The 15,876-nt window shown below is 52.3% G+C and overlaps 1 protein-coding gene across 2 annotated transcripts in view; it reads left to right on the top strand.

Annotated features, from left to right (window-relative positions):
- Nucleotides 1–15,876, top strand: part of LOC135182285 (contactin-4) — a 434,616-nt gene that overhangs the window by 296,617 nt on the left and 122,123 nt on the right. For both annotated transcript variants that reach the window (XM_064156172.1, XM_064156171.1), the window contains exon 5: nucleotides 359–534. In XM_064156172.1, the coding sequence (XP_064012242.1) occupies nucleotides 359–534 (176 nt within the window). The remainder of the gene's footprint in view (nucleotides 1–358; nucleotides 535–15,876) is intronic.

The raw sequence follows: 15,876 nt of genomic DNA, 5'->3' as shown, positions 1-15,876 counted from the left end.
CAATGTCTCTATCTACCTACCTCCCTCCCTCTCTACGTACCTCCCTCTCTATACCTCTCTGCCTCTCTCTACCTCCCTCTCTGCCTCTCTCTACCTCCCTCTCTACCTCTCTCTACCTCTACCTCCCTCTCTACCTACCTCCCTCCCTCTCTACATACCTACCTCTCTACCTCCCTCTCTATCTACCTACCTACTTACCTATCTCCCTCCCTACCTCTCTATCTCCCTCCCTACCTCTCTACCTAGCTACCTCTCTCTCTATTTGTTCCCTTAATTTGCTCCTTGCTGTATCTGTCCAACACCCAGGAGCACTCATTAATGCCAGCAGCAGTTTGACTTTGGCATCTTGTGCTCGTAGGTGGAGGTTAAATGGAACCAGTATCGACATCGGTATGGATTACCGCTACAGCGTGGTGGAAGGCAACCTGTTGATCAATAATCCCAATAAAACCCAAGATCCTGGAACATACCAGTGTGTAGCAACAAACCCCTTTGGAACCATTGTCAGCAGAGAAGCAAAGCTACAGTTTGCTTGTAAGTAGCAACACAACCTCCCTCCCTGCAGCACGCTGGAAAACCTGAGAGCAATGCCTCCATCCTCTGACCTTTTCCTGCTGCACAACAAAGGATTCCCTGAGCTGTTAGTGGAGTAAACACCTGGATTTAGAGGGGAAATGGGAACGAGGAGTAGATGCCTTGGGCTGTGATTAATTAGCTGAAATGAAATGCAGTATGGAAGGTGAAATATCTTATTTCTTCAGCAAGAGGCCACCGAGGAAAGTGTCTGGATCTTATCATTGATTTTTCCTTCCCCTGGGGAATTAAAGCTTCGGAATGTTTCAAGGAGCAAACACTTTATAAGGGAGAAATTCACAGTGGCAGTACCCACAGGTCCTGTGCTTCAGTCTAAGTCACTGCAGGGACTGCTCTTAGCCTGGTTGTTCCCATTCATGGGAGACAGATCTGGCAGAGCTCTTTCACATGTCCTAGCTGGCCAAATACAAACTGGAGCTGAATGATTCTTAGTTAGGAAAATGGAATTGAAACCCAAAGCTTCTTCTTTTCCTCTTCAGTTTTGGGCTCCCCACTTAAAGAGGGACAGGGATCTGCTGGAGAGGGTCCAGTGGAGGGCTACAAGGATGATGAGGGGACTGGAGCACTGCCTGCTGAGGAGAGGCTGAGGGCCCTGGAGCTGCTTAGTCTGGAGAAGAGAAGGCTGAGAGGGGATTGAATCAATGTTTCTAAACATCTGAGGGCTGGGGGTCAGGAGGGGGGGACAGGCTCTGCTCACTGCTCCCTGGCATAGGACAAGCAGCAATGGATGGAAGCTGCAGCACAGCAGGTTCCAGCTCAACACAAGGGGAAAGTCTTCTTGCCTGGAAGGGTCCCAGAGCCCTGGCACAGGCTGCCCAGAATGGTTGTGGAGTCTCCTTCTGTGGAGAAGGGCAACATAGGTAGGGAAGGGTCTGGAGAGCAGGGCTGGGGGAGAGCATTAGAGGGACTTGGGATTGTTTAGTCTGGAGGAGTCTGAGGGGTGACCTCAGTGCTCCTTACAGCCCCCCGAAAGGAGGCTGGAGCTGGGTGGGGATTGATCTCTTCTCCTTGGTAGCAGGAGATAGAAAGAGAGGAAATGTCCTTAGGGGAGGCTTAGTTTGGATATGAGGGCAAAAACCTTTATCAAAAGACTGATCAGGCATTGGAAGAGGCTGCCCAGGGAGGTGTTGGAGCCACCATCCCTGGAGCTGTTCAAAAAATGAGCAGTCATGGTGCTTGGGGACATGGTTTAATGGCCATGGTGGTGTTTTCTTGACACTTGGACTTGATCTTAGAGGGCTTTTCCACCCCAAATGTTTCCATGCTTGCTTAAAGACTCCAGATTGTGCTGCTTAACCTGTCCTGCTTTCCCCTTCATCCCAGCAGTGCCTAACTCTGCAGCCTGGCTGCAGGGCTGTGGCATTTTTGTGTTAGGGAGATTAGTGCTGAGTCTTGTGAGGCCAGTGCCAGGGGGGCTTGAGCTGGATTACTTTTTCCTCTCCTCTGAAGGGTTAAATTGTGAGTCCTGGGGCAGCATTAATACCTGCTTGTTCTTTCTTCAAGGGCTGTACTATTCTTCTCTCACATTTTCACTGCAGATTAAACTCTGATCTCTCTCTTCAACCTCCTGCAGAGGTCAGAGAAGGTCAGCAATTTAATCCTTGAAATATGTATTTGGGTTACAAACTTATTATGATCAAAGTGATAATATTTCCCCCTTCCCCCCCCCCCAAGTACTTACTTTGTGCTTTATCATTTACATTTGAAACTTGCTCTTTTTTAAATCTGATTTTCCCTTAAAAAAAGTCTTTCCCAGTGCCAACCCTGTCTGCATTTGAATGTTCATACAATCATAGAATCAAGCAGTTGGAAGAGAGCTCCAAGCTCAGCCAGCCCAACCTAGCACCCAGTCCTGCCCAACCAACCAGACCATGGCACTCAGTGCCCCAGCCAGGCTTGGCTTCAACATCTCCAGGCACAGCCACTCCACCACCTCCCTGGGCAGCCCATTCCAATGCCAATCACTCTCTCTGACAACAACTTCCTAACAACATCCAGCCTGAACCTGCCCTGGCACAACTTGAGGCTGTGTCCCCTTGTTCTGGTGCTGGGTGCCTGGCAGCAGAGCCCAACCCCACCTGGCTACAGCCTCCCTGCAGGCAGCTGCAGACAGCAAAGAGCTCTGCCCTGAGCCTCCTCTGCTGCAGGCTGCACCCCCCCAGCTCCCTCAGCCTCTCCTCACAGGGCTGTGCTCCAGGCCCCTCCCCAGCCTTGCTGCCCTTCTCCAAACACCTTCCAGCACCTCAACATCTCTCTGCAATTCAGGAGCCCAGAACTGGACACAGCACTCCAGGGGTGGCCTGAGCAGTGCTGAGCACAGGGGCAGAAGAACCTCCCTTGTCCTGCTGCCCACACTGCTCCTGAGCCAGCCCAGGATGCCATTGGCTCTGCTGCCCACCTGGGCACTGCTGCCTCCTCTGCAGCTCCTCTCTCACAGCACCCCCAGGGCCCTCTCTGCCTGGCTGCTCTCAGCCACTCTGGCCCCAGCCTGTAGTGCTGCTTGGGGTTGTTGTGGCCAAAGTGCAGAACCCTGCCCTTGGCCTTGTTCAGTCTCATCCCATTGGCCTCTGCCCACCCATGCAGCCTGGCCAGCTCCCTCTGCAGGGCTCTCCTACCCTCCATCAGCTCCACACCTGCTGCTAGCTTGGTGTCATTGCAAACCCACTGCTGCTGGACTCAATCCCCTAGTCCAGATCATCAGCAAAGACACTGAACACGATCAGGCCCAGCACTGATAATTACTTTCAGCAAGCTAAGGATTCTGCTCTGCCACAGTACCAGAATATGGATTAATGATACCCTAACCCCTGTGTTTGTAGCAGTGCAGGCACTCAGCAACTAAACCCAATAAAATGCCAAGCCCAAGCTTTAATCTCCATGTCTGGACTCTAAGAGTGACTCTTCCAAACTGCTGTCCAAACCCACAGCTGCGCTAGATTAAATTATCTGCTTTTGATTTGAGGGGGATAGGGCTGAGCTTGACAATTTTATTCACTCCACTGTAGCTTCTGTTTGGAAATAACAGTGAAATCAATAAGAAGTTATGCCTAGAAAAGAAGCAGAGCTCTGATGCAGCAGTTTAGAGATGTCCCCACCCCTTCAGACACAGGATTCAGGTTGTTTACTGTGGCCTGCATCCTGCTTCTGTTTCAGTGGACTATAAAGCTCCTATTGATTTTTAGTGGCACCAGAGCTGGACCATACCCCTCAGAAAGTGATGAATTTGCAGCTTGTTCTGCCTGCTCAGCTCCTGCTCTCTTTGGCACGGCTCAGAGGTGCTGGGCAGCTCTTGGATGTGGGCAGGAGAGTGGCACAGCTTGGTATGGAGAGGTCACCACAAGTGGGATGAGCTTTGAGTGTCCTTGCCAAATTACTGCTGCTGAGTGGGAAATCATTTCCAGGATGGAAGAGCAGTGCAGCCAGGTGCTCAAAGTTGCTTTTATATCCACATCTCCACAGCAGAGAGGTCTTCTGCCTTCCTGCAGCCACCTGAAAGGAGGTTGAAGAGAGGTGAGGGTCAGGCTGTTTTCCCAAGGTACAAGCAACAGGATGGAAGGAAATGTCCTCAGGTTACACCAAGAGAGGCTTAGGTTGGATATCAGGCAAATGTTTTCCCTGAGAAGGCTGCAGAGGGCATTGGTGGAGCCTCCATCCCTGAAGGAAGTGAGAAGCCATGGAGCTGTGGTGCTGAGGGACATGCTTTAATGGTGACCTGGCAGTGCTGGATCAACCATTGGGCTTGAGGGTCCCAAAGGTCTCTTCCAGCTGAAATGATTCTCATTCCATAGGCACAAACCCATGAAGTGGAGGCCTGGGAAAGGCTTCAAGAGGTCTACAGGGTGAGACAGCATCAGTCTCCTTCCTTAGAGAAGCTCTCCAGCCTCTTCTGCACAGCAGTTGCAGACCATTCTCAGGAGTGAGGGTTTGGAGGACTAGATGTCAGAGAATCACACAATCATTCAGAGTTGGAAGGGAGCACAAGGATCAGCCAGTTCCAAGCCCCCCACCATGTGCAGGGACACCTCACACTACATTAAGCTGGCCACAGCCTCAGCCAGCCTGGCCTTAAACACCTCCAGGGATGAGGCTTCCAATGCCTCCCTGGGCAACCCCTGCTAGGCTCTCACCACCCTCATGCTGAACAACTTCTTCCTAACTTCCAGTCTGAACCTACCATTCCCCCCAGTCCTATCACTGCCTGACAGCCTCAAAAGTCCCTCCCCAGCTTTCTTGTAGCCCCCTTAAGATACTGGAAGGTCACAAGAAGGTCACCTGGGAGCCTTCTCCTCTCCATCAACATCTAATTTCACTTATTTTTGGTGGCCTCTGCTAGTGCCAGGCTTACATCTGCCCCTGGTTGTCTGCAGCATGTTCTACTCCATGCCAAAGGGGGGTTGGAGCTAGATGATCCTTGTGCTCCCTTCCAACTCTGACTGATTCTGTGATTCTATGTACACAAATAGTTACAGTTATATAAAAGTTAAAAGTAACCCAGAAGCACAATGCCCCCCCCAGAAACAATCAGAGTCCCCAGGAGGGCTCCCAACCCAATTTCCTCTTCCCTCTCCCTCTTTCCCTCCCTTCAGCAATAACCAGATCAGCCTATGTATATCTCACCTGATAAAGCTTGAGATCTGAGATGAGATGTCAAAAAGACAATAAGGAGGTTGGAGGGAAAAGGGTTAGGTGGGTTGCTGCTGAGAGGCCTGGAACACAAACCCTATGAGGAGAGGCTGAGGGAGCTGGGGGTGTGCAGCCTGCAGAAGAGGAGGCTCAGGGCAGAGCTCATTGCTGTCTGCAGCTGCCTGCAGGGAGGCTGTAGCCAGGTGGGGTTGGGCTCTGCTGCCAAGTACCCAACAACAGAACAAGGGGACACAGCCTCAAGCTGTGGCAGGGCAGGTTCAGGCTGGATGTTGTTAGGAAGTTGTTGTCAGAGAGAGTGATTGGCATTGGAATGGGCTGCCCAGGGAGGTGGTGGAGTTGCCATCCCTCAAGGTGTTGAAGCCAAGCCTGGCTGGGGCACTTAGTGCCATGGTCTGGTTGGTTGGGCAGGGCAGGGCTGGGTGCTAGGTTGGGCTGGGTGCTAGGTTGGGCTGGCTGAGCTTGGAGCTCTCTTCCAACCTGGTTGATTCTGATTAGAGAGTTAAGGCAGAGACAGCCACAGAGACCAGACCGCCAGGAAGAAGGCACAGCAGAAGTGAGAGGTGCGCAGCGTGTGAGCAGTGAGTGCCTCATCTCTGTTCTGACCAGCTGTGTTTCTGAGCAGAAGGATGAGTGACCCAGGGAACTGTTGTTCTCTTTTCTTTCTTCTCACAGCTAAGGGTTTAATTTCTCTCAGTAAAATATTTCAATTAACCTCAAACCAGCACACCGGGGATGGGGCCTTGGCTCCTCTCTGCTCTCCCAGCAGATGATTCCATCTTCTCCCATGGAGCCACCCCCAGTGCTGGTAGATGAAATATCCTTTCCCTGCTGTGATAACCAGACTCAATTTGGCTTTAAACTCCTCAGCAGGATTTGCAGTTTAACCTGAGCATACACAAAGACAGCAGCACCTGCAGTGATGGTGCTTTGAAATGAACCCTCTGGAGAGCTGCTGAGTAGCCAGGCAGGAGCTGTTGCCTTTCTCATCCTGTTGGTCATGTGTGGTTGAGTTGGAAATGAGCATTCAAAGAGGCAAATGAAGTTCAGTCTGGTGTGGGTTGGTTTTCAGTCCTGTCATTGCTGTGGCCTCCTGCTGTGAAAAGTACTTGAAAGTGATGACTGTGAACCATGAGCTGTTAGAGAAATGGGACCTGCTTCTCAGGGGCAGGAGTTAGCATCTTGCACACCTCCTCACTGGGAGGACAGGTGGTGTCCTTCATCCCACTGCTGCCTTTCCAACTTGGAATCTGGAATTTAACAGCTCCATGCTAATGAATCATAGAATCAGCCAGGTTGGAAGAGACCTCCAAGATCATCCAGGCCAACCTAGCACCCAGCCCTGGCCAATCAACCAGACCATGGCACTAAGTGCCCCAGCCAGGCTTGGCTGCAACACCTCCAGGGACGGTGCCTCCACCACCTCCCTGGGCAGCCCATTCCAATGCCAATCACTCTCTCTGCCAACAACTTCCTAACAACATCCAGCTTAGGCCTCCTCTGGCACAGCTTGAGACTGTGTCCTCTTGTTCTGTAGCTGCTTACCTGTCAGCAGAGCCCAACCCCACCTGGCTACAGGCTCCCTGAAGGTAGCTGTAGCCAGCAAGGAGGTCTGCCCTGAGTCTCCTCTTCTCCAGGCTAAATGCTCTTAGTATTGCATGCAGTTGGCAAAACTAATCTAAAGGTGTCTAGGGGGGCTGAGATACCAACTTTTAGAAGAGAAATGAGGCCCCAGGAGAGGAGGAACAACAGAGCTAAGGGATGGATGTCCTCAGAGGACACTGGAGCTGCAGAAAAGTGTTGCTGTGTTGTGCTTGAGAGCCCAGGGCTGTGGGCAATGAGATTAAATGGAAAGGGAAGTGTCTCCTCCTCCTCCCTCTCCTCCTACAGACAGCCCCGGTCAAGCCAAGTGGTTGATTTTTTGTGTGTCTGAACTGTTTTGCTGTGTTTGAAGATTAAACTGTGCCTGGAGGGGAAGGGTTTGGAGGTGGAGTTCTTACGGTGAACCGGAGCAGGCTCAGACTTAGCTTCTGTACATGAGAAAAGGAGGCTGAGGGGAGACCTGCAACTGCCTGAAAGGAGGCTGAAGACAGGTGGGAGTCTGTCTCTTTCCCCAGGTAACAAATGACAGGGTGAGAGGAAATAGCCTCAAGTTGTGCCAAGTTTAGGTTGGATATTAGGGGAAAAAAATCTTCAGTGAAAGAGTGACTAAGCCCTGGAACAGGCTGCCCAGGACAGTGGTGGAATCCTCATGCCTGGAGGGGTTTAAAAGCCTGTGAATGTGGTGCTGAGGGACATGGTTTGGTGGTGGAGTTGTCAGTGTGAGATTAAAGGTTGTGCTTGATGATCCTTGAGGTCTTTTCCAGCCATTCACGACTCTGTGATGGGTTGTCCATAGGCTAATTCACTTGTAGGAACACTTCACTTCCCTCCTCACTGCCACAAGCATGCTCCCAACCTCCAGCATGCACACAACCCTCAGCATTGTGCCCAAAAACTTCCCCCCACACTTCATTAGAATCACAGAATCAGTCAGGGTTGGAAGGGAGCACAAGGAGCAGCCAGTTCCAAACCCCCTGCCATGCCCAGGGACACCCTACCCTAGAGCAGGCTGCACACAGCCTCAGCCAGCCTGGCCTGAAACACCTCCAGCCATGGGGCCTCAACCACCTCCCTGGGCAACCCATTCCAGCCTCTCACCACTCTCATGCTCAACAACTTCCTCCTCATGTCCAGGCTGACTCTCCCCACCTCCAGCTTTGCTCCATATCCCCAGTCCTGGCACTCTCTGAGTGCCTAAAAAGTCCCTCCCCAGCTTTTTTGGAGCCCCCTTCAGATGCTGGAAGGCAACAAGAAGGTCACCTGGGAGCCTTCTCTGCTCCAGCCTGCACAGCCCCAACTCTTTCAGTCTGTGCTCACAGCAGAGCTGCTGCAGCCTCTGAGCATCCTCCTGGCCCTGCTCTGGACATGGTCCAGCATCTCCACAGCCCTCTTGTCCCAGGGGCTCCAGCACTGGATGCAGGACTCCAGGTGGGGTCTCAACAGAACACAGCAGAGGGGGAGAATCCCCTCCCTGGCCCTGCTGGCCACACTTCTGCTGCTGCAGCCCAGGCTCTGCTTGGCTTTCTGGGCTGCAAGTGCACACTGCTGGCTCCTGTTGAGCTTCTCCTCCAGCAGCACCCCCAAGTCCCTCTCCTCAGGGCTGCTCTCCAGCCTGGCACTGCCCAGCCTGGATTGGTGCCTGGGATTGCCTCAACCCAATTAGCAGAATTTCTTTTCTAGAAGGGTTTCTGCAAAAGTCATTCCTAGACATGAGTTAGCAGCTTGGGCTCAGCACTGCACACTGCAACCAGTGCCAAAAGAAACAGAGTCCTGATGTGGGTGTGAAGAGAATACTTTGGGTCCTTGGCCTACCATCTCCAAATAATTGCATTCTGATGGGAGAAAAAAGAAAATGACTCCCCAGCATTAAAGTGAAAGGGATTCTTCTCCATATTCCCATTGCTGGAATCATTCCTGGCCCCAAGCAAATCCCATCCTTTTTCTGCTATTAGTTGCTAAGAAACAAACTCTAATTGCTGCTGCAGTTCCTCCCTGCCGGACCTGAAGTGCCTTCGTTTTGCTTTGTGGAGATGAGATGATGAATGAAGTCATTCCTTCAAGAACAATTCATGATGAAGACATTTGTAGGGACCCCCCAAAGTCTCTGCCTCCCCTCAAACCAGCCCAGCAGTCACTGCAGGGATTGATTCACGCTATCACAGTATCATCAGGGTTGGAAGAGACCTCACAGATCATCAAGTCCAACCCTTTAGCACAGAGCTCAAGGCCAGACCATGGCACCAAGTGCCACGTCCAGTCCTGCCTTGAACAGCTCCAGGGACGGCGACTCCACCACCTCCCCGGGCAGCCCATTCCAGTGTCCAATGACTCTCTCAGTGAGGAACTTTCTCCTCACCTCCAGCCTAAATCTCCCCTGGCACAGCCTGAGGCTGTGTCCTCTTGTTCTGGTGCTGGCCACCTGAGAGAAGAGAGCAACCTCCTCCTGGCCACAACCTCCCCTCAGGTAGTTGCAGACAGCAATAAGGTCACCCCTGAGCCTCCTCTTCTCCAGGCTAACCAATCCCAGCTCCCTCAGCCTCTCCTCCTAGGGCTGTGCTCAAGGCCTCTCCCCAGCCTCGTTGCCCTTCTCTGGACACGCTCAAGCATCTCAATGTCCCTCCTAAACTGGGGGGCCCAGAACTGAACACAGCACTCAAGGTGAGGTCTAAGCAGTGCAGAGTACAGGGGCAGAATGACCTCCCTGCTCCTGCTGACCACACCATTCCTGATGCAGGCCAGGATGCCACTGGCTCTCTTGGCCACCTGGGCACACTGCTGGCTCATGTTCAGGTGGGTATCAGTCAGCACCCCCAGGTCCCTCTCTGGCTGCTCTCAGCCACTCTGACCCCAGCCTGTATCTTTGCATGGGGTTGCTGTGGCCAAAGTGCAGCACCCTGCACTTGGAGCTATTGAACCCCATCCCACTGGACTCTGCCCATCTGTCCAGGCAGTCAAGGTCCTGCTGCAGAGCCCATGATGATGTGTTTGAGAAGAACATCCTGGAAATTAAGGAGGTGGAGGGTTTAGGCTGCCTTGCTTTGGGTTTTTTTTTGCCAGGAGTCAGGATGCAGCTGGGAAGATTGGGTGTGCACAGTTCTGCCTGGCTTCCAGATCCCATCAGCTGTCCCTGCTTGTTCTCCTAAGGAAGTTTGTTTTGTCATGGCTGTGCTGGCTGGGAAGGGCACAAACCCAGCTCCCTGTGTTCTCCTGCCTCATGCACAGGCTCACAGGATGGCAGGGGTTGGAAGGAGATCACCCAGTCCAACCCCCTGCCAACTTATTGTGGCCTTGCAGGATCTGAAGTGGGCTACAAGAAAGCTGAGGAGGGACTTTTGAGGCTGTCAGGCAGTGATAGGACTGGAGGGAATGGAACAGAGCTGGAAATGGGGAGAGTCAGACTGGATGTTAGGAAGAAGTTGTTCAGCATGAGGGTGGTGAGAGGCTGGAAGGGGCTGCCCAGGGAGATGGTGGAAGCCTCATCCCTGGAGGTGTTTAAGGCCAGGCTGGCTGAGGCTGTGGGCAGCCTGCTCTAGTGTGAGGTGTCCCTGGGTATGGCAGGGGGGTTGGAACTGGCTGATCCTTGTGGTCCCTTCCAACCCTGCCTGATTCTGTGGTTCTGTGCCGTGTCCCCATGCAGTGACCCTTGCTGTCATGCATGCCCATCAGTACTCTTTTCTCATGCAGGAGTGAGTTTGGGCCACAGTTCCCCTAGCAAGCAGTCTCCAGCTGCTCTCTGTCTTCATGACAGAGGTCAGAGGTCTGTGACCCACTGCAGTCTGTGAACCAGAAGGGCTGTGATGAGCCTCAAACCACATAAACATCTGTGGTGGCAATTAAGGCTTTCTGTGGTCAGGGTTCTTTCCCATTACAGATGTAGCCAAACAGCTTGTAAAAGCTGATCCTAGAGTGGCACAAACCTCTGGAGAGCCAGGAGCACACTGTCACCTCTTCTTGGTCTTATGTGCAGAGGCTGAGACAAGGAACCAAGAGGACTGTGTTATTTCCCCACTTATTAGGATGCTTTTGGCTCTCTGTCCCCTGTCCTGTCAAATGGAATGATTTTGTTTACCTAGTCTGGTGGTATCACTATCTTTAGGTCTCTTCTCTATCAGTGCACATCAGAATTGTCTTCAAATGTATGCTGCTGAGACCCCTTCTTGAGTACTGCCTTCAGTTTTGGGCTGCCCAGTTGAAGAGGGACAGGGATCTGCTGGAGAGGGTCCAAGGGAGGCCTCGAGGATGATGAGGGGACTGGAGCACTGCCTGGTGAGGAGAGGCTGAGGGACCTGGGGCTGCTTAGTCTGGAGAGGAGAAGGCTGAGAGGGGATTGAATCAATGTCTATAAACATCTGAGGGCTGGGGGGTCAGGAGGAGGGGACAGGCTCTGCTCACTGCTCCCTAGGATAGGACAAGCAGCAATGGATGGAAGCTGCAGCACAGCAGGTTGCATCTCAGCACAAGGGGGAAGTCTTCTTGCCTGGAAGGGTCCCAGAGCCCTGGCACAGGCTGCCCAGAGAGGCTGTGGAGTCTCCTTCTCTGGAGCCTTTCCAGTCCTGTGTGGATGTGTTCCTGTGTGCCCTGAGCTGGACTGTGTGGCCCTGCTCTGGCAGGGGGTTGGACTGGATGAGCTCTTAGGGTCCCTCCCAACCCTGCCATCCTGTGAGCCTGTGAAAATAATGGCTACAGCACCCACTGGTGAAGCACAGTTCCAAACACCTGTAGTAGACTCTGCAAGAGAATCTCTGTTCCCATGGATGGCCTTTAAGGCCAATGCAGGGAAATTTTGTTCTAGTGCCTGCTTTTTGATTGTTTTGGTTTTTCCTTTTCCTTTTCCCTTCTGGAAAGCAAAAGCAGGGAGTCATTGTTGGCATGCAGAGGACAGCAGAGCTTTAAATCTGTGTGTCAGGAGTTGTCCTGTGTTAGTTTCCCTGTCTGCAGGAGATGTGACTGCCATTTCATCACTCATTAGACACAAGAGATGAATGGGATGACAAAATGTTTCCTCTCTAAGAGATGCTGCCCAGCAGCATAATTTGCATGTCCATAGGCAGGCTGAGCCATCAGAGAACCCTCTGAGGAGCAGCAGCTCTGCAGGGGCTTTTCCCTTTCTCTTTCTATCAAGGAAAGGAAAGTTGTTCTTGGAAGCTCTGGCTCAGTGAGCTTGTGGCACGTTGTTCTGTGTGGTTTGGGGTCTGAATTTGCTCTCTTTTAGCTGTGCAAAGTTGGAAGGGGCAGCAGATAATCATAGGATAGAATGGAATCAGAGAATAGAGTCCTGTGGTCTGGTGGGGAGCACACAGACCATCTGCACTCATAGGGACTTGGAAGGGAGATCAGCCAGTCCAGCTCCCCTGCTAAAGCAGGGCACCCCCAGTAGCTTGCCCAGGAGTACAGTGCCCAGCTGGGCTTGGGAGCTCTCCACACAAGGAGACTCCCCTACCTCTGTGGGCAGCCTGCTCCAGCCTCCAGCATCATCACAGGATCCTAGGGGTTGGAAGGGAGCTCCATAGGTCATTGAATCCAACCTCCCTGTCAGAGCATCACAGCAAAGTTCCTGTTCAGATGGAACTTTGTGGGTTCCAGTTTGTGCCTGTTGATCCTTGTGCTGTGCCTGGGCAGCACTGAGCAGAGCCTGGCCCCAGCCTCTTGCCCCCCACAGCTCCTTTGTCTCTTGCCAGCATTGCTCAGCTGCCCTCTGGGGCTGCTCTTCTGCAGGCTCTCAGCCCCAGGGCTCTCAGCCTGTGCTGCAGCCTGCCCTGGACTCTCTCCAGTAGTTTCCTGTTTCTCTTGACCTGGGGAGCCCAAACCTGGATCCAGTCCTCCAGATGTGATTTCACTAGAGCAGAGCAGAGGAGGAGGAGAAGCTACCTCAACCAGTGGAAGTTAATGCCCACCTGTGAAGTCCAAGAGGGCTGTGCAGGATCTCCTGCCAGCAAAAGCACTGGCTTGTGGCTACTGCACAGTCATCTGTGTGGAAGATGTTCAATAACTGTTGTTTGGCTAGGAAAAAAGAACAGAATAAAACTTCTGAGCATAAAGTGACTCCCCTCAAGTCAACCCAAGAGGGAAATGTCTGCCCAGAGGTTCCAGATAAAAGTCATCACATCAAATGTTCTGAGTCCTCAGCATTTTGTCTCAAGCAACAGAGAGTGGCTTCAAAATGAGCATTTGAAATACCTCCTACAGAAGGCAGCTTTTATGAAGTGGAACAGAAAGCTGAGGAGGTGCTTTTTCTTCTTTTGAGGTTGTTTTTCTTCTTCTGGTAACCTCACAGAGTGATTTGATTTGGGAAGGGAACAGCAGGTGACCTGCAGGTGCTGCTAAGAGCTCCTATTGCCCAGGAAGATGAGGGGCATTAAGGGGGGGGGAGAAAGCACTGGGGCTGCCTTGTTGCTTCTTTGGAAACAAGGATCAAATCCCAGAGAGGTGCTGAGATCATAGAATCAGGCAGGATGGAAGGGACCTCCAAGCTCATCCAGCCCAATCTTATCCCCCAGCCCTGCCCAACCAACCAGAGCATGGCACTAAGTGCCCCAGCCAGGCTTGGCTTCAACACCTCCTGCCACAGCCACTCCACCACCTCCCTGGACAGCCCATTCCAATGCCAATCACTCTCTCTGCCAGCAACTTCCTAACAACATCCAGCCTAGACCTCCCCTGGAACAGCTTGAGACTGTGTCCCCTTGTTCTGTCCCTGCCTGCCTGGCAGCAGAGCCCAACCCCACCTGGCTACAGCCTCCCTGCAGGCAGCTGCAGGCAGCAATGAGCTCTGCCCTGAGCCTCCTCTGCTGCAGGCTGCACACCCCCAGCTCCCTCAGCCTCTCCTCACAGGGCTGTGCTCCAGGCCCCTCCCCAGCCTTGCTGCCATTCTCTGGACACCTTCCAGCACCTCAACATCTCTCTGCAATGGAGGAGCCCAGAACTGGACACAGCACTCAAGGTGTAGCCTGAGCAGTGCTGAGGACAGGCTGTGGTGAGGACAGGCTGTGGTGAGGACAGGATGAGGTGAGGACAGGATGTGGTGTTCCATCCTGATGAGGAAAAGAGACTCCACCACCTCCTTGGGCAGCCCATTCCAGTGCCAATCACTCTCCCTGTGAAGAACATCCTTCTAACAGCAGTGTACACCTCCCCTGGCACAACTTGAGAAAGACCTGGAAGTCCAAACTGCCCCTGGCCACTTGGTAGCCACGGACAGGCCATACCTCATTTGATGCCTACAGTAATAAAGGCCAAGGCCAAACATTTTCCAGAGGACTTGGCAGGATGTTTGCCTCTACAACTTGTTCTTCTCTGTCAGCAGAAATCCCAGTGGTGGAATTGCTGTTCTAAAGGTCAAATCAGAAAGCTTTCTACCCCTGGCTTGTAAACTACATCTGAAATCAGTGCCTCTCAGACTTACCCATCAGAGCACAGCAGCTCTGCAGCTGAAACTCGATGAAGTTCCATTTCAGAAGGGGGTTGTCTTCAGAGCTGCACTGCCCACCAGGCAGTCCTGACATCAGCAGCAAGGACCTGGGCAGAACAGCTTCATCTTTGTGTGTTTGTGAAAGGGGAGGGGGTGAGGTGGTGACATAAAACCTGGCTTTTAAAAAGTCAGGCACAGGTTTTATAGAGACAGTGTTGAGAGATATTAGAGCCATAAATATCAGGAGGCAAATCCTGTCAAGTGTTTCGAGAGCAAAAAGCTTTAATGCTTTTGTGGGTGCTAGTCATCAGTTAAAGTGCTTTCAGGCTGCCTTCGTGGAGACAGGCTATGATTTCTTCCAACCAGTGCCCTCTGCAAGCTGAAATTGATTGAGGTGCACTGGAATCTCATCTTCAGGACTACTTTATGGGCCAGATTAGCTTCGTTTATAGTCTGCAGCCAATGGAGCCGTGACGCTCCGTGGGCAATGATGCAAATGGCTTCTGTCTCCATCTGCTTGTGTGTTTTGTCCAGGTTGTGAAAAGCATCTTCTAAGGGGGGGTGTGGAAAGTAATGCAAATGTGGTTGCTGGCTACAACTACCTAAAGGGAGGCTGTAGCCAGGTGGGGTTGGGCTCTGCTGCCAGGCAACCACCAATAGAACAAGGGGGGACAGTCTCAAGCTGTGCCGGGAGAGGTCTAGGCTGGATGTTAGGAGGAAGTTGTTGGCAGAGAGAGTGATTGGCATTGGAATGGGCTGCCCAGGGAGGTGGTGGAGTGGCCATCCCTGGAGGTGTTCAAGCAAAGCCTGGCTGGGGCACTTAGTGCCATGGTCTGGTTGACTGGATAGGGCTGGGTGCTAGGTTGGACTGGATTATCTTGGAGGTCTCTTCCAACCTGGTTGATTCTATGATGGAACTGATTTGGAAGAGGGCCCAGGAGCTTGGTGGAAGGTTCTTTGTTCAGTGTGACCCAGGAAGGTTCAGCCAATGCCTCTGCTCAGCATTTGCTTTCATTCACCTTGATATCATTGCCAAGCTATTGGGACTCCCCTGGAGGGAAGTCATTAATAGGCACAAACCCCCCATTGACTTCAGTCCAAGGGCTGAAGATGACCTTAAACATCATTCTGAATTTCAGCTGGCTGGGATCATCTTCAGATTACAGAAGGGGTATGAGAATGCAAACCCCATTATGCTCTGTAAATCTCTAAGTCCTGCTTGAAAATTGACTTTGGACGTCCGAGCTGTACCTGTGTGCCTAAGTGGATTGTGCCTTTCACAGCCATGAAGATCTAATTACCCCTTACCTCTGCCACTACTTTACCTCCTGTTGTGCAGGCACTTTGGAGTTCAGTTAAATGTATGTAGTAAAGGTGGTGCTTTCTCCACTACAGAAGCACCCCAAATTACCAGTGATTGTGTGAGCTTTAACAAGGCCAAGTGCCAGCTCATGCACTTTGGCCACAACAACCCCCAGCAGCCCTACAGGCTGGGGGAGGAGTGGCTGGAGAGCTGCCTGGTGGAAAAGGACCTGGGGGTGTTGGTGGGCAGCTGGCTGGACATGAGCCAGCAGTGTGCCCAGGTGGCCAAGAAGGCCAACAGCATCCTGGCCTGGATCAGCAATGGTGTG

The sequence above is a fragment of the Pogoniulus pusillus genome, chromosome 16 (genome assembly GCF_015220805.1).
Source record: "Pogoniulus pusillus isolate bPogPus1 chromosome 16, bPogPus1.pri, whole genome shotgun sequence".
In the NCBI taxonomy this organism is placed as follows: domain Eukaryota; kingdom Metazoa; phylum Chordata; class Aves; order Piciformes; family Lybiidae; genus Pogoniulus; species Pogoniulus pusillus.
Note: the sequence above shows the minus strand (reverse complement) of the source record. Positions and strands in the feature narration are given on the sequence as shown.